Here is a 24635-nt window from a genome sequence, read left to right on the forward strand (position 1 = left end):
AGGGGCGGTGTCCGCACCCGCGCGCAGCCTCCGCCCGGAGCTGCGGAGGAACGCACTTACGGGTAGCCGTGCGGAGGCGGGTGCGGCAGCTGCGCGGCTGCAACTACAAATCCCAGGGGGCCCCGAGGCGCAGAGGCGGAAGGGGTGGGCGGGGCGGGGCGGGGCGAAGCGGGAGGGGCCTGAGCGGCCGGAGGGCCACGCTCCGGCTGCAGGCGCAGCGCGCGGGAGACCATGTCCGGGGGCAGCAGCTGTAGCCAGACCCCAAGCCGGGCCATCCCCGCCACTCGCCGGGTGATCCTCGGCGATGGCGTGCAGCTTCCGCCCGGGGACTACAGCACCACCCCCGGCGGCACGCTCTTCAGCACCACCCCGGGAGGTAGGGGCGGGCTCCGGTGCGGGCGGTGCGGAGGACTGACTGAGCAGAGCCGGAGGGGTCGGGAGCCGCCTGTTGTACGGGGCGACCGGGCCGAGGGGCGCGGTAACTGGAATAAAGGCATCAGGGAGGCAGCGACGGTCACGGAGGTGGCCCCCGGCAGCCAACAGATGGCCGCTTCCCACTGCCTGTCCTCTGGATGCGTGCTCCCGAGCCCGGGCTGCAACCTGCTCCATTAGTTTCCTCCCCCTGGGAGAGACAGCGGAGTACCCCTACCCAAACAAATACGCACGCTTCCAGAACGACCACATGCCGAGGTGTGCTGCCCCTTGTGGGCATGGGGGCGTTCTGAGGCAGAATAGCATAGGGTCAGTGTGGCCTGGGAGCTAGGAGAGGCCTGGCCTGGGTTTTTTAGGGGATGGGATGGGCGTTCTCTGTTGCAGAATCCCTTTTCCTTCCCGACGTACCCCCAGTTTTGCATTGGGCCAGCACCCTCTGACCGAGGATTTGGGCTGAGGGCGCTCGCCTGCTCCAGCAGCGCCTCACCTGCACCCGTGGCAGGTTGCGCATTTACGCGTATGGGATCTCCGCAGAGGGACCTGGGGCCGCGGGCAGGGCTGTGCAGAAAAACACGTTCTTCTGTCCAGGGGGGGAGGGGGAACCGTATGACCTCCCTGAGAGTGTATGAGGAAGAGGAAGCTGAGCTGGCACGGGTGGGGGCCAGCCTTGGGCTGCCCTCGGGAGCCAGGCATTCCCTCCCAGCCCGGGAGCCCCGGCGCACAGGCGCTGATGAAACCTGCCAGCCCGTTTGCATGATGAAATCCTCGTGGCTCACCACTTCCCTACCATCTTCGCGCTGCCCTCACCCCGCTTTGCCCTTCTCCCCTCCCCTCCACCCTCCTCCACCGCCCCGGCCCAAAGCTGCAGATAGTGGCGCTCGGTTGAGAGGCAGGGGTGCAGGTCGTGGCGGGCAGAGCGGCAGCCTCCTCCCTTGCCAGCGTCGGGGGCCACATGCTTATGTTCTCAGGCAGCGGCCCCACCACCGGCAAACACTGCCAGATCCGAGGTGTGAGCCGTTTGATCCAAAACATACAACTGTTAAGGATCATAGATGTACTTGTTTTATCGGGGCTCCAAACTTGAAAACACGTGTCCCTTGTCCAACGTCACACGGTTTTCTCAGATTGAACAAGAAATCGTATGCAAGCATGGGGGGGGGGGAATCTCTCTTCTATTAAAAATGATCAAAGGAAAAGTTCTTGGTGAGCCTTCGCCACCCTTGACTCAAATTCTGTTTTCCTGCTATATAGGTCTTTGTAGTCCACTTGGTGGGCTTTCTCTGTGTCATGCTGTGTCTACCAGAATCTTTCCTGACAATTTTGGGGTTCCTTCAAGTAAGGGTGTGAAACTCTACTTGATCATTTTTAGGTTGGGCACTGAGGCAGGTCTGAAGGCTCAGGTTCTGTTTTTTGCACCCTTTGTTGCTGGATGGGGACAGGTCAGATTGGAAGCCATGGCCAGGGTTACTGTTTGTAGGGAACTCTGATCCACTTCTCACCATAGACTGGGAAATGGGTTTTTGGTTTTGTTTTGTTTTGTTTTTTGGTAAACCAGAACAAATTTCCCTGCCTTTGAAGGTCTTTAGTTGGGAGAGAGGGAAAGGGACACCTGGACCAGAGTGTAACTTTATTTCTGAGGCCAACTGGAAGAAAGCTAGCCGTGCCAGGAGCCTAAAGCCAGCTTTCTTGTCTGGAGTGTCCAGCGCGACAGGGACAGCTCACAGTCCATAACCTGGAAAATCACACCTTGCTTCTGCTAACGTCAGCGAGTCTGGTCTGCCTCAGTTAGCCAGGGCTTGGAGTCTTCCTCCAAAGCCCAACCTCACCCTACCTCTTTGCCAAGGCAAAGAGGCTTAACCTAAGAAAAGGTCATTTCTGGCACTCTTTTGCTCCAGCCTAGAGTGCTGTTTCTCATTCCTCAATGTACATATGAATTACCTGGAGACCTCACTTAAATGCAGACTCTGATTCTGTAGGTTCTGGGTTTGGGCCTGAGAGGCTACATTTCTTTCTTTCTTTTTTTTTTTTTTAAGATTTTATTTATTTATTTGACACAGAGAGAGAGACAGTGAGAGAGACAGAGCACAAGCAGGGGGAGCAGCAGGCAGAGGGAGAGGGAGAAGCAGGCTCTCCGCTGAGCAGGGAACCCGATGCGGGACTCGATCCCAGGACCCTGGGATCATGACCCGAGCTGAAGGCAGCCACTTAACCGACTGAGCCACCCAGGTGCCCCGAGAGGCTACATTTCTAACCAGCTCCTAGTGATTAATCTAAGTACCACACTGAGTACTCAGAAATTAGTGGAATGTGACTTCCCCCACCTTTTCACACCTCTGGGGTCTGGCAAAAAGTGATGCTTCTAATCAGGTAAACTTCTCTTGAGGTTGGGGCATCAGCCTTCAAACCAGGGTCTGGAGAGAGTCTGTGCAGGTGCCTGCACTAGCTTATTTGCAGGTGTCAGGAGCTCCCGCAGTGTCCGCAGGTCACTCTTGCTGGGAATGGAACTGCCGTGTTTGTCCCCAGAGGAACAGGAACAGCAGCTGATTTGAGCCATCTCCATTCCTAAGACGCCAGTTTACTTTCCATGGTCATTAACCTTTCACAAGGTAAATCACTGGTCTGGTTAGAAGTCTGGAGAACTTTAGAGAAATTTGTTAAAAGGAGTGTTGTGTATGAATATTTGAGCCTGTGGAGGCTTCAAAGTGACTGGTGACACCACACACCAGCAGAACCTTAGAATGGGTCAGAAATTCTGCTTCCACCCCCTCCCGTCAACCTTCATGTTCGCTGTCCCATGGTGGATGCTTGACCCCCAACCCTCCAGGGTTGCTTGGCTGGTAATCATACCCAAACCCAGTACCTGGATAAGGTTAATCAGAGGTAGGCAGGTAGGGCTACAGATGTTACTGGCACCCTGGTTTAGATAAACAAAGCCTGAGGCCGTGAAGCTTATCTTGGAGCAGCTCCCAAGTCTTTGGCTATGGAACAGACAGTGCTGGGAAGAGGAGGAAGTGGGCTGGGCACAAGCTAGAGCACAGAGAGAGGCCTCAGTGTCGGGAGGCCTCAGTCACACAGGGGAAGATGTCTTCTGATTGCCCAGGGTCTCATTATTAAGGACAGGTTAAAAGAACTTGGACATTAAGGCAGTGAGGGAAATGTAATGGGCTCTCTTCTCACACTGTTCTGAGCTTCCTTTTAAAGCATTTAGAACATTCCACACTGCCCCTCATTAAAGACTTTGATGGGGGGGCCGAATGTAGAGCACCCCAAACTCTCTCTGATGCCCGTCAGCCTCCCTGGTTCTAAGGCATTCACCACATCCAGAACCGGAAGACAGTCTGACCTCAAGGGCTTGGCTTGCTACTTAGGAAGATGGAGACACACCTGAAACAGAAGCATCAAAGTTGTAGCCATAGAATGAAGCGATTAGGCAGACACCCCCCACCCTCCGTAACCAGTAGAACTTGTATGATTCTCACGTGAGAGTCACCTGCTCCAAGTCTTCAGCCTGCTAGGCCTTACTTGCTAACAGTGCACACATAGCTGTGAGATTTTTTTTTAAGATTTTATTTATTTATTTGACAGAGACAGCAAGAGAGAGAACACAAGCAGGGGGGCAGTGGGAGAGGGAGAAGCAGGCTTCCTGCTGAGCAGGGAGCCTGATGCGGGGCTCGATCCCAGGACCCTGAGATCATGACCTGAGCCGAAGGCAGACACTTAACGACTGAGCCACCCAGGCGCCCCTAGTTGTGAGATTTTAATTGCCTTCCGAGGCTTACATTTTGTTGTTGTCCTACAATATCCTCAGAGGTAGGCAGGGCCTGATTTGAAAGAGGAGTTTGATTTTTTAACTTATGTAATTTTTTCTGAAAGAGCAAAAAAATCCTTCATTACCAAATTTGGTAAAAGGACAGGCAGGGTGGTACCATGTCTGTCTGTTGGTATAAAGCAGTGAGGCATTTTTTCGTATGGGTCTTTATTTGATATCCTTGCCGAGAAGGAATGATATGGGACAGCAGTATGGAAAAGAGGATTGCTCCCCAGGGGGATGTTTTGGTTTTTTGTTTTTTTTTTAAGATTTTATTTATTTATTTGACAGAGAGAAACACAGCAAAAGAGGGAACACAAGCAGGGGGAGTGGGAGAGGGAGAAGCAGGCTTCCCACTGAGCAGGGAGCCCGATGCGGGGCCGATTCCAGGACCCTGGGATCATGACCTGAGCCGAAGGCAGATGCGCAATGACTAAGCCACCCAGGCGCCCCCCAGGGGGAAGGTTTTTAACAAAGAATGTTCATTTGTACACCTAGGTTTTACATGTTCAAACAAACAGAAAACTCGTCACTTTCAGGTCTCAGAGCCACGCCCATGCTCTTCTCCCGTTATGATTCATGACAAATGAATCACGTGTATTTGTTTACATGTTTGTTCCCTAGAGTAGAAGGGAAGTTCTTTCCCAGCAGTGTTACTCATCTTCCTATCTTGGCTTTTGAGTGCTGAGTCAGGTGTTTAGAAAGTGAAGAGTTGGGGCGTCTGGGTGGCTCAGTCGGTTAAGCGTCTTCCTTCAGCTCAGGTCAGGATTCCAGGGTCCTGGGATTGAGCCCCACATTGGGCTCCCCACTCAGCTGGGTATTTGCTTCTCCCTCTCCCTCTGCCGCCCCACCTGCTTGTGTGCTCTCTCTCTCGCTTTCTCTGTGTCAAATAAAATCTTAAAAAAAAAAAGGAAGAAAATGAAGAGTTGAAAAGACTCCTAGAATGACAGTATTCTCAGGGTAACCTGGCTCTTACCACCAGGCCTGGGTCTGAGCTGGCTTAATGATAACATTCAAATTTTTCTTTTCTGCCCTTTTAGTTGCAGGGTATATATAATTGCTTACCTTGAAATGTCCCAGGGATAGAACTAACTTTCCCTGAACTTTCTCACTTATCCCAGTATTACAGATGACAGTATTTCTAATACTACTGTTTCAGTTAGTGAACAGAAAGTAGAAGGAAGTGGCCTTTATACGGAACATGTCAGTAGTGGGGCCAGGGCCTCAGACACTAGGATGGGTGCTCCTTGTTTACTTGTTTGCACCCAGCATCTCTGACTAGGCAAGAGTAAGTCACATCTGCCCATGACATTTGGATGATGGGGGACACGGGGAGCACAGGGTGTCTTGTAATCCAGTGTCGGTACCCCTGAAAGTTTGCCGAGAGAGCCTGGAGTGTCACAAAACTTAGTAACTTCAGCAACAATGATTTGTTATTTCTCTCCATTCTTTGGGCTGGTTGGGCATTCTTTGATGATCTTCCTGAGGTTACTCATCTGGCTACATAACGTTGGCAGCTAGATTGTCCTGGGCTTGAAGGTCCAAGATGGCCTACCCACATTGCTGGGGCATTGCTAGGGACACCTGGAAGGCTGGGAGTTCTCTGTCGTCTTGGTCCCCTGCCATTCAGGAGTCTAACCTGAGCTTATTTACATGACAGTTTTCAAGGCCCCTTAAGACCTAGGCTCAGAAGTCACATAACATCACATATGCAGTATTCTATTGGTCAAAGCAAGCCACAGGGCTAGCCCAGATTCCAAGAGGGTGGATATGATTGCCTTGGAATGAGAGAAGCCTTCTATAGGGCAGGGATGGGAAGAGTTACAGGGCCACATTTTCAGGCGGTCTTCCACAAAGGCCAAGCCTCAAAGTGTGGTCCTTTGAGGGAACTTAACCTCCCATCCTGCTGTGTGGCCATGCAGAACCAAGGCCGGGTATAGAAGCAGACCAGAATCACAAGCCTGTAAATTGCCTCTTGAGTTAAGAACTGAGGACACCTGGGGCGCCTGGGTGGCTCAGTTGTTAAGCACCTGCCTTTGGCCCAGGTCATGATCCCAGGGTACTGGGATTGAGCCCCACATCGGGCTCCCTGCTCGGTGGGAAGCCTGCTTCTCCCTCTCCCACTCCCCCTGCTTGTGTTCCCTCTCTCGTTGGGTCTCTCTCTGTCAAATAAATAATAAAATCTTAAAAAAAAAAAAAAAAAGAACTGAGGACACCTTCCTGAAAACCCTGAGCCAATGATCCTGTGCCCTGTTTTCAAGGCCCGACTCAGCTCCCCAAAGCAAACTGTACAGGTTGGTCATGATAGCAGGCCCCTGGTCAATGCCTTCCGTTTGTGTCATGCTTCCCTTGCTACCTGCTAGCTAGCCTGCGTCCTCTGTCCTCAAGCAGCCAGGCTTTGGGAACACCCTTCAGGGGAGCCCACGCTTGCCCTGCCCAGCTGCCCCTGCCCAGCACTCTGATTTGAACATCCTTGATTTTCTGGAGTGCTGGCAGGAACATGGAGTCAAGTTTTGAGCCAGTGGTCCAAAAATGTGTAGGAGTGAGAATGCCAGGAGGTGCAGGTGGCTCCAGAACTCGCTTTGGTTTCCTGGTGACACATACCATGTCTGCTGCTGTAAAGAGAGTGTGTGTACGCTGATTTCTGTCTCCTGCCCTTTGGAATAAAAGGGGAAAGCAGGCCCCTTACTAATTTGCTCGGGCTGCCATAACAAAATACCACAGACTGGGGGGCTTCCACAACAGAAATGTATTTTCTCACGGTTCTGGGGGCTGGAAGTCTAAGAGCAAAGCGCCGTCAGGGTTGGTTTCTCTTGGACCCTTCCCATTGGCTTGCAGACGGCTGTCCTCATGCTGCTTCTTTACTGGTATCTGTGGTATCTCCCTCTCTCCTTTTTTTTTTTTTAAAGATTTTATTTATTTATTTGAGAGAGAGAGCATGCATGCACAGACTCCCCACTGAGCATGGAGCTGGGGGCGGGGGACAGGGGAAGCTCAGTCCCACAACCTCGAGATCATGACCTGAGCTGAGACCCAGAGTTGGACACCTAACCGAGCCACCCAGGCGCCCCACCCCGTCTCTCTCTACTTAGGACACCTGTATATTGGATCAGGGCCCCACCCTAACAGCCTCATTTTAACTTAATGACCTCTTTAAAGACCTTATCTCCAAATACAGTTTCATCAAGGTACTGGAGGTTGGAGCTTCAGCAAATGAATTTGGATGTGGTGTGGAGGCAATTCACACAGAAAACAGGGCCCCTCCCTTTTCCAACCACAGCTTTTGTTGCTATGTAACGAGGCATTTCAGATGGGCACTCCCTGTTGGTAATGAATTCCAGGGGTAGCCTTAGCCTGTTCTGCACAGGTGCATTTTGAAGTGTTTGGGGGCAAGTGAGGGAAGGAGAAGGAGCTTGGCCAGCCCTTAGAATAATTGCTTCTGCTGTTTTGTTCTGTATGTTTCTGCAAAAGCCTTATCTCTGCTGCATTATTTTCAGATAAAGTGGCCTGTTCCCTCACGTGTCAGGGCCTCAAAGGTGAGAGGGCCCTTTGTCACTCATTGATTGCCCTCATTTGGTATTTAAGGAGCTTTGTAACATTTCTGGCCCCTGAGAAACATCCAGATCTTGGTTCTCTTTGCAGATAGGGTCAGAAGTGAAGAAAAATCTCTGGCCGAGCATGCTCTGGTTCTCTACCCAAGATTTTCTCCCTGACAAGGTGGCTCAGCTTGCTAAACAGACTGCCTGGTGTGTGGTGGGCAGGGAGGGAGACCCCTGGTAGCCCCTGTGGGTTTGCCTCCACGATGACACAGAGCTGATGGCAAGAGCTGAATGTAAAATGATCTGGAGTATTTAGTTCACAGGCTGCCGGCTTGCATCTGAGCATAGGCATTTGAGCCTCCCCCCGAGCGTGTTGTGAAACACTCTCCCTTTCCCTGGAATGGGAACAGCAGTTCTAGGAATTCCGTTCTTGTACTCTTGCTCGGCCTCACGTCCCCCTGCTCGGGAAGAATGTTTCCGCCAGGGGAGGCACAGGGGAAAGCAAAAGCTGGGCTCAATTTACAGGAGTCATAGCCAGCCACATTTTGAGCCTGAGTGTGGGTACTGTGGGAAGGTGGAGAAGAGTTCAGGACCGTCCTCTCTCAGGGAACATCCTGTTCTGGCCAAATACTCAGAAGAACAGGTAAAAGTCAGAAGACCCTTGAGCCATGGCAGCTTGTCTAGTTTTAAACAGAGGTTGGTGTTGAGGATTAGAGGCAATACAGGCTAGGTCTGCCCCTGGGGACAGCCTTTCTGAGCCTCAGTGTCCTGTCTCTGAGTTGAGGATACTGTATCTCCCTTGTAGGGAGTAGGGGAATGGGAGCACGGAGACCTGGCATATCGGGCTATAAGCACAGCGCCTGGCCCACAGACAGATCGTGATTTCATCTTCACAGTACTCCTGTGAGGTGAGTTAGTACCCTCCTCTTTTTGTTTTTTTTTTTTAGATTTTATTTATTTGAGAGAGAGAAACAGAGATAGTGAGAGAGAGAGCACAAGTGGGGAGGAGAGGGAGAAGCAGTCTCCCCACAGAGCAGGAGCCCAATGCGGGACTCGATCCCAGGACTCTGGGATCATGACCTGAGCCGAAGGCAGATGCTTAACCGACTGAGCCACCCAGGCGCCCTAATACCCTCCTCTTAAGAGCTGAGGAATTCAGCTGCCATTCAGGGTTGAGGGGCTAGCATACCACACCCAGGTTTGAGTCCAGAACTTGTGCCTCCAAGCACTGTGCTATTTGCACCACACAGACCACCTGCCAATAACAAGATCCCCAAAATAAATGGTAGCGAGTCAGAGCTGAAACAGACCCTAAAGATTACCTATAAAGCCTGGCACATGGTTGGTGCTTTAAAAATAGTTTGAATGAGCCTAGTACACCGCCCTTGTTTATAGGTGAGGAAAACAGACCCGAGGGCAATGTCTGCATTCTTTTTTTTTTTTTATGATTTTATTTATTTGAGAGAGAGGGAGCACAAGCGGGGAGGGGCAGAGGGAGAGGGACAAGCAAACTCCCTGCCGAGCAGGGAGCCCAACTGGGGGCTCGATCCCAGGACCCTGGGATCATGACCCGACCCAGACGCTTAACCAGCTGAGCCACCCAGGTGCCCCGGGAGGTCTGCATTCGTTGTACATTCAAGCAAACTGTCGTCACCACAAGCATGCCTTGAGAAAAAATGCCATTGTTGTATTTGGTGCACATCTAAATAAAGTCCTGAATGACACTGGCTTACCAAACATGCCAAAGCTCATGTTGATTCCTGAAGCCCGTTTCTGTGGGCCAAAAAAAGGATAGAGGGTGCCCTTACCCTCCCCCCTCCACCCCAATCTCTTTTTAGGGTTGCTTCCCTCCCCTCTGATTTGTCCTAGCTCTGACCATATAATTGGTCCATAAAATATGTCACCTGAAGCCATGCCAGTTGTAAGAGCTAGGATTTGTTTGTATGGGTCTTATCTTGTGCCAGCCACTGTTCTAATCCACCCCATAACCCTATGAAGTTGGGAGTTAAAGTCTGACATGGACAGGGCCTAGCACACAACAGCCCAGAGAGGTGCTGGAGGGGCAGGCTCAGTGCTCCACTTACCCTGTCCAGCAGAGAGCCCCCGAGGCTTTCTAGGGAGAGTGGGGGAGTCTACCTAGTTCCAGCCAAGGCCATTTTAACTTGACTTACTAGAAAAGGAGATTCTGACCCTATATCCTTATTTATTTGTTTGCTTAATGCTCTATGTATCAGAGGTTTTGTATTAAAAAGCAAAATATGCTCAGTGTAAAAGATGTTCACTTTGCCTGGATTATCTCACTCCCCCAGAAGTCACCAGACATAAAATACACACAATTCTGTGACTCTGTTTCACACAATATGTCATGGACAATGTACACTTGTTCCAAATAGTAACCGTACAGCATCTAATTGTAGGTCTGATCCATAATTTAACCTGTCATGTAATATTTAAAAAAAAATCAGAGTTTTACATACATATGTGTGTGTGTGTATGTTAGTCTGTCTTCTTTTGTATGGGCTTGATTTTTTTTTTAAAGATTTTATTTATTTGAGAGAGAGAATGAGAGAGCGCCTGAGAGGGGGGAGGGGCAGAGGGAGAAGCAGACTCCATGCTGAGCAGGGAGCCTGATGTGGGACTGGATCCTGGGACTGGACTCCAGGATCATGACCTGAGCCAAAGGCAGTCACCCAGCCAACTGAGCCACCCAAGCGCCCTGTTTGGGCTTGATTTTTTTCCATAATAAAAGTATGTCAAAGTTATATGTAAGTTGTTTATATACATAAATAGTTAAATCTCAAGATTACTAAAAGACTCCTAACAAAGCAGTAATCTCTTGCCTCTCCACTCCCCCCCCCCACTCTTTAGAAGTAACTAACATTTTCCAGCTCTTTTTTGGGGATTTACCCCCATATTTCTTTTTGAGGACTTACTATCATTTGTACACCCTTCTCTTCCCATTCCCCAATATAGTTATATCACAACAATTTTTTTTTAAAGATTTTATTTGTTTATTTGACAGAGAGAGACACAGTGAGAGAGGGAACGCAAGCAGGGGGAGTGGGAGAGGGAGAAGCAGGCTTCCCGCCGAGCAGGGAGCCCGATGCGGGGCTCGATCCCAGGACCCTGGGATCATGACCTGAGCCGAAGGCAGACGCCTAACAACTGAGCCACCCAGGTGCCCCTATATCACAAATTTATTAAAAATATGCATTATTTTTATTACTATGACCCTTGATGAGCCAGGTAATTATTGTACAACTTTTTTTTAACAATGTGTTTTTTTTTAAGATTTTATTTATTTGTAAGAGAGAGAGAGAGCACAAGCAGGAGAAGCTGCAGGCAGAGGGAGAAGCAGGCTTCCCGCTGAGCAGGGAGCCCCATGTGGGACTCGATCCCAGGGTCCTGGGATCATGACCTGAGCCAAAGGCAGACCCTTAACCAACTGAGCCACCCAGGCACCCCTAACTTTTTTTTTTTTTTAAAGATTTTATTTATTTAAGAGAGAGCACAACAAGTGGGGGAGAGGGGCAAAGGCAGAGGGAGAAGCAGGTTCCCGCTGAGCAGGGAGCCTGACCCGGGGCTCGATCCCAGGACCATGAAATCATGACCTGAGCCGAAACCAAGAGTTGGACGCTTAACCAACTGAGCCACCCAGGTGCTCCATTATACAACTTTTTAGAAATAGTTAATAGGGGCACCTGGGTGCCTCAGTTGTTGGGCGTCTGCCTTCGGCTCGGGCCATGATCCCAGGGTCCTGGGATTAAGTCCCACATCGGGCTCCCTGCTCAGCAGCCGCCTGCTTCTCCCTCTCCCACTCCCCCTGCTGTGTTCCATCTCTCGCTGTGTCTCTCTCTGTCAAATACATAAATAAAATCTTGTTTTAAAATGTGGTTAGTTTTGGGTTTCAGCTCTTGGTTTCGGCTCAGGTCATTATCTCATGGGTCTTGAGACTGAGGCAGTCTCAGGCTTTGCACTCAGCGGGAGAGTCTGCTTAAAAGATTCTATCCCTCTGCTCCCCCAACCACTCACGTGAGCACTCACATCTGTGTGTGTGTGTGTGTGTGTGTGTGTGTTTGCATGCGCGTGCTCTCTTTCTCTCTGTCACTCTCAAATAAGTAAATCTTTAAAATGCAGTTAGTTTTAGGGCGCCTGGCTGGCTCAGTCCATAGACCATGAGACTCTTTCTTGGTTGTGAGTTTGAGCCCCACATTGGGTATAGAGATTACTTTTTAAAAATGTGCTTAGTTTTCATTCAAATAAGTCTTCCACACCCTCCAGCACCTCTAAAATACTAAACAAAATACAGTTTTACACACAAAATCCAACTTCTGGATTTATCAGTCCATTTTTTTTTCCCTCTGTCCGGAACTGTCCGGAACTGACAGGCTCTGGACCTGCCATGTAGCCACTGATAGGAGATCCCTGGAAGCCCTTCCTCTTGGTCTAATTTTGGTAGAATATTCCTCCTGTAGCGTTCTGAAAATGCCTCTAGTCTACTTTTACTTGATTAGTATTTGGGTGTAAAACCAGGCAGAAATGGATTCTCCCTCGGGATTACGAAGGCATTGACCTACCATCTTCAGGCTTCCAGCATTGCCATTGAAAACGTTTATGCCAGGGCGCCTGGGTGGCTCAGTCGGTTAAGCGTCTGCCTTAGGTTCAGGTCATGATCCCAGGGTCCTGGGATCGAGCCCTGCGTCGGGCTCTCTGCTCTACAGGAAGCCTGCTTCTCCCTCTCCCACTCCCCCTGCTGTGTTCCCTCTCTCCATGTGTCTCTCTCTGTCAAATAAATAAAATCTTAAAAAAAAGAAAATGTTTATTCCATTCTTATTCCCAATCCTTGTGTGCACCTGTTGTATTTTTCCCTTTCTGGAAGATTTTAGGATCTTTTTATCCAAACGATTGTGAAATTTCATGAATGTTAAGTGGGTTTTTTTAATTCATTACACAGGACGATACTCAAAGGGCATTTCAAGACTGATCTCTCAATTCTGTAAATTTTTCTCTTTTTTTGTCTTTTTCAGTAAATTCCTTCTAGCAGTTTCTCCTTTCTTTCTTGACTTTCTATTATCTGATACTAGATTTCTAATTTGTTCTTTTTTTTTTTTGCCTATTATCTTTTTTCCTTTCTGTTCTTTAAAGTCTTCAAAAAGTTTAAAAGTTTAAAAAACAGTAGAGTCCCTTTACTATTTCCTTCTGCTGGTTTGTTTGGATCTCTCCATAGATGTTGTAAGTTTTTCTCAGAACTGTGTGGAGGCATCCAGCTAGTTATGTTTAAGAGTGAGTACTGCAGAGCTGACTAGAGGCCCTTTGCGAGGTGTGGAGGCTGGTGGGCTCAATCTGGTGGCTAGCTCCTGTTTTTCATCCAGAACCCCCTTCCCAAAATCAGCATCAATCGGTCTTTATCTTTGCTCTTTATTCTGAAGCCAGGAAGGGCTAGGCGTTTGAGGCTCACCATTCCGAAGGTCAACTTGAACTTAATTTCCCTGTCTCCCCTCCCTCCTGGAGTGAGGGGCATAAGGCATCTCTCCTTATTGTTAGCCCCATTCCCATTTTCCATTATGCCTCTAATTCCCGAACCTTCCTGGGTTCCTCCAGAACCCCACTTCCTATTGTCATGTCCACCCCCACCTCCCTGCATTTAGATGCTACCCTCAAACTCTCTGTTAGAACTATTCCTCCATTCACTTTCTGTATTCATATATTGTGATTTGGGGTGAGCCCCACTTGCTTCCAACTTGAGTATGTGCTTCTGTTTCTTGTTTTATTTCTTGGTGTTTGCATGATTTTTGAGAGAAGCAGCAGGGAAAAAAATGTCTTGGCTTTGCCATCTTGAAGCCACCTAGAGCCTCAGAAGCTCTTCATGCTCTTGTTTGTAGAAGCCTAACAGAGTTGGGTCATTTTCCCTAATATAGAAAGAGAGAGTAGGCCCTCAGCTATAGAGTATTATGTGGAAACTGCCAGGGGTGATACCCACATACCCCAGAGCCCACACCTGACCAGCACCCTCCAGCTGTTGCTGCTCGGTATCTTGCAGGGACCTTGGCACACCCCCCCCCCCAGTTTCTACTTCCTGTTCTTGTATGCAGGCCAAGTCCCCAGCTCTGGTAGACTGCATTTCAACCAAGGGTGCCTATTTTTGACAATATGAGACTGTGTGTTTTGTTTGTCTCATCTGTGGGAGACAGAGGGAATTTCCAGAAGATCACTGTTGGCTGAAGCTGTGTGGTGGTGCATCCCATGAAGGGATGGAAGAATTGAGGGTTGAAAAGCTAAAGCTGCTTCCATAGGAAACATTTCCACTACCTTGATTGCCATCTCATATTCCTCACTGACCCCAGATGAGTCAGAGGGGGTTTGGGGTCCCCTCCAAGGCTTGGCGCCTTTGTCAGCTGACTTTCTGAACACCACCATCCCACACCCCTTGCAGGCTCCCTCCCCAGCTAAAATACTCTGATGGTGGGTGTCTTGGGTGCTGCCTCTGTTGGCATTTAGTTTCTGGGTTTTATTAGCTCAAATGAGGATTCTTTCTTTTAAACAACTGCCCTAGGTGTGGGACAAAAGGCACAGAGGCTCTTTTTCTCTTTTAAGTATAATTAAGGATTTAAAAATCGCCTGGTGCCACTTCCCAGTATACACCCTTAAAGAATTGAAAGCAGGGTTTTTTGCCTCGTTGCATCCGAGAGAGCAAGATGGGTCACCAGCAGCTGTACTGGAGCCATCCGAGGAAATTTGGCCAGGGTTCTCGTTCTTGCCGCGTCTGCTCAAACCGGCACGGTCTGACCCGGAAATACGGCCTCAATATGTGCCGCCCGTGTTTCCGTCAGTACGCGAAGGATATAGGCTTCATTAAGTTGGATTAAGTGAACTTCCTTGAATTGGTCATCCAAGATAACCTACGTTAACTGCAGATAATCAGGATACCTACTTTAATGTCAACTCACTGTACATAAAATAAAAAATACTCCAATTAAAGAATTGAAAGCAGGATCTTGAAGAGCAATTTGCACACGCGTGTTCACAGCAGTATTTATTCACAATAGCCAAAAGGTGGAAGGAACCTAAATGTCTGTGGATAAACAAAATGTGGTATATCCACGCAATGGAGTATTAGTCAGCCTTGAAAAGTAAGGAAGTTCTGACACATCGTCCACATGTGGACATTATGCTAAGTGAAATAAGCCAGTGACAGAAAGACAGATACTGTATGGTTCCACTTATATGAGGTTCCTAGAGCAGCCCAATTCATAGAGACCGAAAATAGAATGGTGGTTTCCAAGGGTTAGGGGAAGGGAAATAGGAGTTGCTATTTCCTGGGTATAGAGTTTCAGTTTTACAAGATGAAAGCGTTTTGGAGATTGGTTGCACAACCCTGTGAATGTACTGAACTGTACACTTAGAAGTGGTTATGATGGTAAATTTTATGTTATTTGTATTTTACCACAATGTAAAAAAAATCTCTGGAGGCTCATGACTTTAAAGAGCTTCTCCAGAAGCTGCTGACCCCCTGGTTCTTTCTTTCTTTTTTTTTTTTTTTTTTAAGATTTTTATTTATTTATTTATTTGACAGAAAGAGACACTGCGAGAGAGGGAACACAAGCACGGGGAGTGAGAGAGGGAGAAGCAGGCTTCCCGCTGAGCAGGGAGCCTGATGTGGGGCTCGATCCCAGGACCCCGGGATCATGACCTGAGCCGAAGGCAGATGCTTAACAACTGAGCCACCTAGGCGCCCCTCTTTTTTTTTTTATAAGAGAGGAAGAGAAGTGGGGAAGGGGCAGAGAGAGAAGGAGAGAGAAAATCTTAAGCAGGCTCCATTCCCAGGTCGGAGCCCGATGTGGGGCTTGAACTCACAACCCTGAGATCATGACCTGAACCAAAACCAAGAATCGGATGCTGAGGGGCGCCTGGATGGCTCCATTCATCAAGTGTCTGACTCTTGGTTTTGCCTCAGATCATGATCTCAGGTTTTGGGATCGAGCCCCAAGTCAGGCTCTGTGCTTAGTGGGGAGTCTGCTTGAGGATTCTTTCCCTCCGCCTGTCCCCTTGCGTGCACATGTGTGCATGTGCTCTCTCTATCTCAAATGAATAAATAAATCTTAAAAGAAAGACACTTAACCGACTTTCCCAGTTCTTTTTTGAGACCACTGAATCTCCAACTCTTAGGTTCCACTCTGATGGGGTCAGTTCCCTATTCTTTAGTGGACAAAGCAACAAAAAAAGCAAAGCTGGAGGGAGGCAAGGACAGGGCAGATTCTTGCCGAGCCTTGAGGATCAAGAAACAAAGAGTGGTCCGTCTCTGAAGCCAGGGCATTTACCCTCAAGGAGAAGGCACTGTTGTTACCCATTTGTAGCCTCCTGGGCTCATAAGCACTCAGCCCTTCATGTTACAGATGAAGAAACTGAGGCCCAGACGGGGGAGGAGCAGAGGGCCTTGTGCACAGGGTCACACAGCCGGTTGGCAGCAGAGCCTCCAAGGCGGCCTGGGTTCTGTGTGCTTTGCTTTACACCCTCCCACTAGGAAATGTGAGCTGTGGACTGTGGCCCACAGGGTGGTGATGACAAGGCTGCAGCGTTCCTGCCTCTCTCAGGCAAGGAGAGCGAGACGGGGTAACTGCCTAGGCAGGGCCACAGCCAGACGGGGACATGAAAGGAGGGAAAGTGCATCTTTTGGTATCTCCTTACCATTTTTCTGCTCCTCATATTCCAGCCCTCGGCAGAAGGACCCCAAACCCATGCACTCAGACTCAGAGCTCAGGGGTGCAAATGGGTTCCTCTCCTGGGGCCGCTCACAGGCTGGTGCTCAGCATGGAGACGTGGATCCCCACTGTTGGAATGTCACTCACTGTAGTCCTTAAGTGGGGAAAATACTTCAGGTTTATTGATAAGGACATTCCTGAAGTCTTAAAATCATCGCTTCTAAACTCCGGCACTCATAATTCCATCTGCAGTTTGTACTGTACCTTGTCTTCTGTTTGTATATATATTTAGTATTTGTCTTTATATCCTTTACCTTTTTAACTTAGTTTTTATTTTATTATATGTATTATTTATAACATATATACTATTATCATGTTCAGTGATATCATATATTAAACGGAAACTTGATATCATGACTATATATGGAAAACCAGATTCACTTACCATAAATAGAAGGTAACTATAAAAAGAAATATAATGACACCAAGACAGTTTTAAATTCTAGCTGGATTCCACTGCCTGCGGAAGGCTTTGAGCCTGAGGCCTGCTCTTTGTTGAAAAGGAAGAATCAGAAGTGTGAGGGAGGTGTTGAAGATGTTACTACTACCATCCTGGTGCTTAGAGGTCATCCTGAGTAACCAAGGACCCAACATGAATCACCTCTCACTAGTCACTGTTCTTTGATGAAATCAGCTGGGGCACAAGAATCCTTGGTCCTGACTGTAGAAACTGTTCCTTTTTAAGGTATCACTCAGGCAACCGCCCTCACAGGGTGGGTCCTGGGTGTGGTTTAAGGGTAGTGAATAACTGCAGGAGACTTGGTCCTCACCCTGGGGTGAAGCTTGGGAAAGGGGAGCAAAGAGGGAGTGGATAGAACACAGACCATGTGCAAGCCCTGAGTGTGGTGACACATCAGAGCAGGTGTCACAGGCGAGACGGGCTTAGCAGGAGCCTGTGCGTCACTCCTGTCCACAAAGCCCAGGCGGGAAGAGTTCTCATTTTTTACTAGTTTGGGGGAATCACTCAATTTTCTGTTTGCTCATCTGTAAAATAGAGTTACAGATTCCGGATATCCTATGAGGGTACTGTAAGGACTGAATTGAAAAACGAATAAAAATGTACCTTGTTGGGGCGCCTGGGTGGCTCAGTCGGTTAAGCGTCTGCCTTCGGCTCAGGTCATGATCTCAGGGTCCTGGGATCGAGCCCCACTTCGTCGGGCTCCCTGCTCAGCGGGGAGTCTGCTTCTCCCTCTGCCCCTCCCCCGCCCTAGTGCTCACTCTCTATCTCTCTTAAATAAATAAAAAACATGTACCTTCTGTAGTATTGGGTATGATTGTCCTGAGTCTCCCTTGCTCCTCCCCCCCTTTTTTTTTTGCATTTTTTTTCTTAAGTAAACTCTAACCCCAAGGTGGGGCTCAAATTCATGACCCCAAGATCAAGAGTCACATGCTCTGCCGACTGAGCCCGCCAGGCACCCCAGCCTCACTCCTCCTTGGTCCAGCTTCTGCAGAAAAACCTGCTGCCTCTGCTACAGCCGTGCCTCAAAGAAGTGGAAAATAAGCAGGCAGGAGGTTTGAGATGGCTTTTTCAATGCCCCTGTCCCCCTTCCAGGTACCAGGATCATCTATGACCGGAAGTTCTTGATGGAGTGCCGGAACTCACCTGTGACCAAAACACCTCCGCGGGACCTGCCCACCATTCCCGGAGTCACCAGCCCCACCAGTGAGGAGCCCCCCACAGAGCCCAGCCAGAACCACCTGCGCAACAGCCCAGAAGATAAGCCGGCCGGTGGTGAGTGACAGGGTTTGGCCAGGCTCTTCCTCAGGAAAGGAACATATGCAGCCAGTGGAGCCCCTTCAAAGAGGAAATTTCAGGGAGGGGAATGAGGGTCACTGCCCCACCTTCTGCGGAGCAGCTCAGAGACCAGACACATGGGTTTGGGGGGGTAGGTAGAACTTTCAACGGTACCAACTTTCCCCGTGAAAGGAATCCAAGAACTCCAGGAGAGGTGATTTGTCCCCATCAGGTAATCTAATTCATGGGGAGCTTGTTTGAAATGAGGGGGACTCCACACAGCAACTTTCATAAGCATGACCCTTGGTATTATTATCCCTGAAGCATTTCCTTGTGTCTGCCACACTTGGGACACACCCATGATGTGCATGTGCAGGACATGACTTATCAAAGATATGGTAAACTTGCCCTCTAGGGAATTACAGGTCTACAGGATGAGAAAGGAATCCAGGATGCCTCCTGTCAGGATATTGACCCGCTAGTGGATCCACTAGTGGATTCTTGATGAAGACAGAAACAATGCAACCAGGTGTTTCTGCAGGTTTGACATGGGGTGGCTAGGTCCTTCCTGGTATCTCACCCCACCTTTCCCCTAAATCAGAGCGACCACCCCAGTGGAGGTTGTGTGTGTGAATGCACTCTGTGTGGCATCATGACTAGCTCGCCAGAGCATCTCAGCTCTCCCGCTGTGGGAGGATGAGGTGTAAGCACTTGCAGACAACCTGAGTCAGATTGGAACCTGATGACCCTTCACCCGGAAGGCAGTGGACCAAGGCCAGAGAGGAAGCATCTGGGACCTCAGGCTGGACTGGCCCTGCTGACAGCAGCAGGGTCTATCTACCCAGGGTCTGTAGGACGTGATTCATAATTACCCTGGAAACCCCACAGCCCCTGACCGGCAGCCTTTGCCTTGCATTGAAGACTTGGAGAACAGTGGGAAGGAGGGAGGCGGCGAGGTGTACTTGGGCACACATGGAGCAGTGTGAAGGACAGCTCCAGGCAGTGTGGTCACCTGCCTTTCATTAAAGGATGCAGAGAAGGATGAATAGATTCATGTGGTCAGTTCCGTGGTGCTTCCCACCCACCCCTTTTGCCTCAAACCAAAGACTAGAAGTCGAGGATGGAGGTAGTCACACCTGACATTGTGGAACCATCACTACCTGACGGCTGGGCCAAACCCCTCCCAGTTTCTGGAGCTGTGCTCACCCATAGCAAATGCACGGTTGGCCCAGAGGTGCCCCAGGCTGACCAACCCTGAACCCACAATAATGGCCTAAGAGTTCCGTTGTGATGGTGAGGGATGGACATAATTTTTCATTTTGCTTAATAGGATATTAGCCAAAGCTCCTAGCCTTGGACCATGTATTTGTGTAAATATAACCAGAAGATGTGGTCAGTTTCCCTCTGGGGGCCGGGGTGGGCATCTTGGTATATAGAAGAACTCAAAGCAGCCTTACCCAGGAGATCATGAATGAGGCAGCTCCATTAAAGAAAACCTCCTGCAGCATGAGTTGCTTGGAGGTTTTTGTGGAAAGAGTGAGGGTGAGGGTAGTGAGTAGCTGAATTATCAAAATAACTCCTATTCTGTTGACAGTTGGACATATGCCTAGTAGGTTGTATTACCATCTTCTAAACCAAGGTTGGGACACATGCTCAAAAAAGGTTTATGTTTAAGGAACATTCTTCTGTGAGGTTGTATTTATATCAAAGCCAAGTAACCATTCACTCTTGTTAAAAACGATAAAAATTATAAAAAATTCAAGACTGTCACTTCTCCTGTGGGGAGACACAGTCTCTGCTCTTCCTTTAGGATTGGGGAAGAGAACACAGCTGGACCTTCAGGCCTGTTTCCAGGAATTCCTAGTGGAGTCCTGCCCTCCTTCCATTTCCCTTGGCCCCTACCCTTGTAGGAACAACAAAATGAAAATTAACACCTCTCCCTGGCCTCTAAAGTGTGAGACCTACCATTCACCCGTTGCTTACCTGGCCGTCTGTCCTTTCTCTCCCCAGGTGAAGAGTCACAGTTTGAGATGGACATTTAAAGGACCAGCCATTGAATCGAGCAGTGCCTCTGGGCCCCCCACCCCGGCCCTTCTCGGGAGAGAAGTCACACCAGTCAGGCCTTTTGCGAGTCCTCATCCTGGGCAGGCGTTGAGCATGGGGTTGGCCATCCTGACTCTCCGCTCCCTCACTCAGGGCACCTTCTCCCCCTTCCTCTTTGTGAACACCAGCGGATACCTCCATGTGCCTTCATTCATGCAGAAGCTGCCACCCTAACGGGAGTGACTCTCTTGAGCACACCCTGCAACCCAGGGCCAGGATTGGATGTGGAGGAGCCCTTCAGCTCTTCCAGCCCCATCCTCTGGTGGCGCACCCACCCCTTCCTTAGGTTGGTGTGTGTGGGAAAACTCCCCTCCCCCTTCTTCCCCAAGAGAGGAAATAAAAGCCACCTTTGCCCTAGGGCCAAGAGTTGGCCCCTGTCTGAGCTCTTTTCAACTCCATATGGATAACTAACACCAACTACTATTTGTACTTCTAAATACTTTCCTATATGTTATCTCATTTGATTCTCACACTGAACCTAGAAGGTAAGTAGACTGTTATCCTCATTGTACAGGTCGGAAGACTGGCTCAGAGAAGTAAAACGCATACCAGTAAACGACAGATGGGACTGGCTTTGAGCTGTGTGCTGCCCTCTAGCTCCTGTTATTCAGTGGTGGGTGCTATTTCTTTTCCGGGCTTTGTCCCCCAAGCCTGTCAGGTGACCCCGTCCCCTTCGTTCTGTGGCCCATTCCCTGCAAGAGTCCAAGGGAAGAACCTGAGCCTTGGATGATATAGTGTGTCTTTGACCTATGCACCCCTCATATTTGTCCAGTGATCCCTTTGTGTGAGCTCCCCAGGGGACACAAACATGAGACAAGGGCTCTGCCTTGAGGAGCTCACTGAAGCGTAAGATTTGCCCAGAAGGAAAGGTAGTATAAAAGATTGTATAGGATTGGTTACCAGAGAATGGTCCATGCAAGTAGAGACCTCATGGAGGTGATGCTGCAGCTGGGCTCCTGCGAAGGAGTGGGCTGAGGAGAGGCAGGGGCCCAGTATTGCCAAGGTCAAATGGTCTTGGAGAACCAGGGCATTCAAGCACAAGACGTCAAGTTGCCCACTTTAGACGTCAAGTTGCCCACTTTAGCCAGAGCCGGCGATTTGTGTGGGTGGGGACGGCTTTTATAAACGGCCATAGAAGGGCCAGGTTTCTAGGGGCCTTGAATGGCGGGCAGAGGGCTTGCTGAAAAATAGCAGGTGTTTCTCATTACAGGATATGCGGGGGTGAATGGCCTTTGGTCAAGAGGCAATGGCTTACAGTTACAATGACCTTACAGTTCTGGACTACTAGCACTTGTCAAACCGCCATTTGGGGAGCAGCAGGCCTTAGTGGCCAAGTCCTTTGCCTGGCCTTTCCTACAGCTGAGTTGGAGTCCCCTCCCCTCACAGGGACTCTGGAGGCAGGTGGAATCCGTGTGCCTGGGGAGGGCATGTGGAAGGGCCCAGCCCTAGTGGCATGCTGGCTTCAGGCACACAGCATACTCTTTGCATATAGATAGAAAGCAAGACTGAGGGGCCACTGCCAGAGCAAAGACAACTAAAGCTCCAACTAGGATCGGGATAGAGACCAATCAGCCTTCCCAGTCCCTCAGCTTTCCAGTAAAAGCATCCAACCTGAGGTCTTGCTCACAAGTCTGCATGATATTTCCATTCCCCTTGGTCCTACATCTTACAGTCCAAGAGAGGGTAAAAAAATAGGCTTTTCTGACAATAAGAAAATCATTTACAAGTTGTATGCCTTTCCCAGTGAACACAAGTATCCTCCAGAAAACCCAGGTGTTGAAAGATTTAGAGCGAGCATGGGTGGGGGTATATAGAGGGAGAGGGAGAATCTTCAGACTCCCCGCTGAGCACAGAGTCTGATGGGAAGGGGGGTGGGACTTGATTCCAGGACCCTGAGATCATGACCTGAGCAGAAATCCAGAGCCAGTTGCTTAACTGACTGAGACACCCAGGCGCCTCTCTTGAGCATCATTTTAGCTGGGTGCTATGAAATGGTGAAGATCTATGACAGAGAGAAGGCTCCCATGGCCCAATTTAACATCCCAATGTACTGAGTCTTATTAAAGCTTTTGTGGGATGCCCTAGGAAACAATCAGAGTTTGGCTTGGGAACGTGGGGACAACTGGGGGACCACTGCCACATGCTGTGAGCCAGGGAATACAAAGAAGTGTTTTAAGCCGTGGTGTGTGTGCCTGAGGTATTACAAACCTGGTCTGGAGATGCGAGGTGCTGCAGATAGGACACCTAGAAACGTCATAAAGCGATACTTCTGTGGTTGTCCAGTGGGTGGTAACTGTGCCGATGCCATAGGTTAAGGGAATCTGAGAAACCTTCAGAGAAGAGGAGGGACTTTATAGGACCCTATTTAGGAAAGGCCTTCCTGGGTCAAGAATGGCAGATGTATGTGCAGGGACCAAGAGCAGTGTAGCTGGAGGAATGTTAAAGCCGTTGGGTTTTCTGCGTGTGGATGAAGAGGCTGAATCAGGACAGTGGAGTCTGCAATACTCTCTCCTGGGAAAGGAGGCTTGATGGCACTTGGTGGAAGGAGGAGAGACGTGTGGGAGGTGTCTGGGCTGGGTAGCCCAGAAGAGAGGTTGGATGGGAACGCGGGGTTAGCAGTTGCACCGAGTAAACAGCGAGAAGGCTGGAACCAGAACCTTGGGGAATGTTCCCAGGGAGCACGAGTTCAGTAGGGACCTGAGCGCCAGTGATTTTCCAACCTCCTTGCTGCTGTTGGCACAGCTGTGGGCATCCCTCAGACTCCCAGGAAGCCAGACAAGGTCATCTTTCTACCAGCGGCCTTTCGTGAGACATTCACCATGGACGTGACTCAAGGAAGGGCCCAAGGGCACAGCCAAGCAAGAAATCCCTTGGTTTGAAAACCAGTACCTCTGGAGGGGCAGGGTTCATGCATAGACCCGCAAGTGGTCTTTTCCAGCTAAATCCAACCTCAGTCTGATTTAACAAGACTTTGCTAAGCCTCTTATGCATACCCAGCAAGGTGCTGGACCTTGAGGCAATACAGAATGTCAAGCCCACCACCTGAGGACAAAATCCGAGGAGGCATGGTGAAGTGCTTGTAAGTGGAGTGAAGCTGGACCTGAGCAGTTGAAGATTGTGAAGGCAGGGTGGGCTGTGGGGGAAACTGCGGGAGTGTGCGTAGGAGTATCATGTGAGGCTCCAGCGTGTTCTTGTAGGACAAGGTAAATTTAGATAGCCTAAGATTAGATTATTGGGAAAAAAGCTATTGGTTGAATGCCTTTTGTATGCCTGGAGCTTTACTACAATCTTATTCATGGCCCCAAAAACAAGGTAGATTTTTTTTTTTAAGGTAGTTGTTTTATTCCCATTTTACTTACGTCCGTGGTGGCTGTGCGTCAGAATTAGGATTCCAGCTTGTCTGTCCAGCTCCAAAGCCCATGCATGCTCTTTATACCACACTGGTTGGAACTGAGGTCTGGGTTCTGTAGATTCCGAGCCCTAGACAACTAGGATGTCAGTTGGAAGTATAAGGCAGTGCCAGACATGTTAAGGTGAATCAGGTGAAGGTAACTAGAACCAGGCAGTTCTTCGGATGTTCAGTGGATTGTTCAGAATTAGGGGATGGGGATGAGGGTGAAAACCAAGGAATGTTCGGGATGGAGGACCACCCTCTCCTAGGCGTGCAGGGTGCGGGGTGGGTCGTGTGGGTGTGGGTGTCTTTATGATAATCACCTGTGGCCAACAAAGAACCACACCCTAAAAGGAAGTAAGCCATTGAAGGTGTTATCAATAGAGATGTTAAGGATTTAAGTTCCCTGGTTAGCTTTCTATAAAAGACCAACCCTGAGGCACCTTCGGTTAAGTGTCTGCCTGCCTTTGGCTCAAGTCTTGACAAGGTCCTGGGATTGAGCCCCGCGTTGGGCTCCCTGCTCAGCAAGGGAGCCTGCCTCTCCCTCTCCCACTCCCCCTGATTGTGCGCCCTCTCTCTCTCTCTCTCTCTGTCCCTCCCCTCTCTGTCATATAAATAAAATCTTTAAAAACCAGAGCAGTGGGCACAACAAAGCTCTACTTTCCAGGTGCTGACGTCGCGGGGGTAACATACATTTAGGGATTGAGGCTTTGCGGGATTCTTGTCTTGTATACTCAGCTTTCATTGCTGAAATCACAAACCTGGCCTCCTCAAAATAAGGTTCAGAACTTAGCCAACCCTCCCTGCCCTGCTAAGCAGAGGACACGTGCCCCTTGCTATGGGACCATGAATCCCGCAAGGAAGAGCC

General features: G+C 49.4%; 1 protein-coding gene and 1 pseudogene across 1 annotated transcript; both read left to right on the top strand.

Moving 5' to 3' along the window:
- The first annotated feature begins 173 nt into the window (after positions 1-173).
- On the top strand, positions 174-20742 carry EIF4EBP1 (eukaryotic translation initiation factor 4E binding protein 1). The gene is made up of 3 exons (XM_028095332.2): positions 174-376; positions 18091-18270; positions 20284-20742. Exons 1-3 carry the CDS (start codon positions 232-234, stop codon positions 20313-20315), a joined length of 357 nt encoding a protein of 118 aa, XP_027951133.1. The 5' UTR covers positions 174-231; the 3' UTR covers positions 20316-20742.
- LOC114202234 (small ribosomal subunit protein uS14 pseudogene) lies at positions 13873-15370 on the top strand (annotated as a pseudogene).
- Positions 20743-24635: the final 3893 nt, after the last annotated feature.

Source organism: Eumetopias jubatus, unplaced genomic scaffold (genome assembly GCF_037043125.1).
Source record: "Eumetopias jubatus isolate StellerSeaLion01/CBP00866 unplaced genomic scaffold, mEumJub1_p1.0 scaffold_2, whole genome shotgun sequence".
NCBI classification, from domain to species: Eukaryota; Metazoa; Chordata; class Mammalia; order Carnivora; family Otariidae; genus Eumetopias; species Eumetopias jubatus.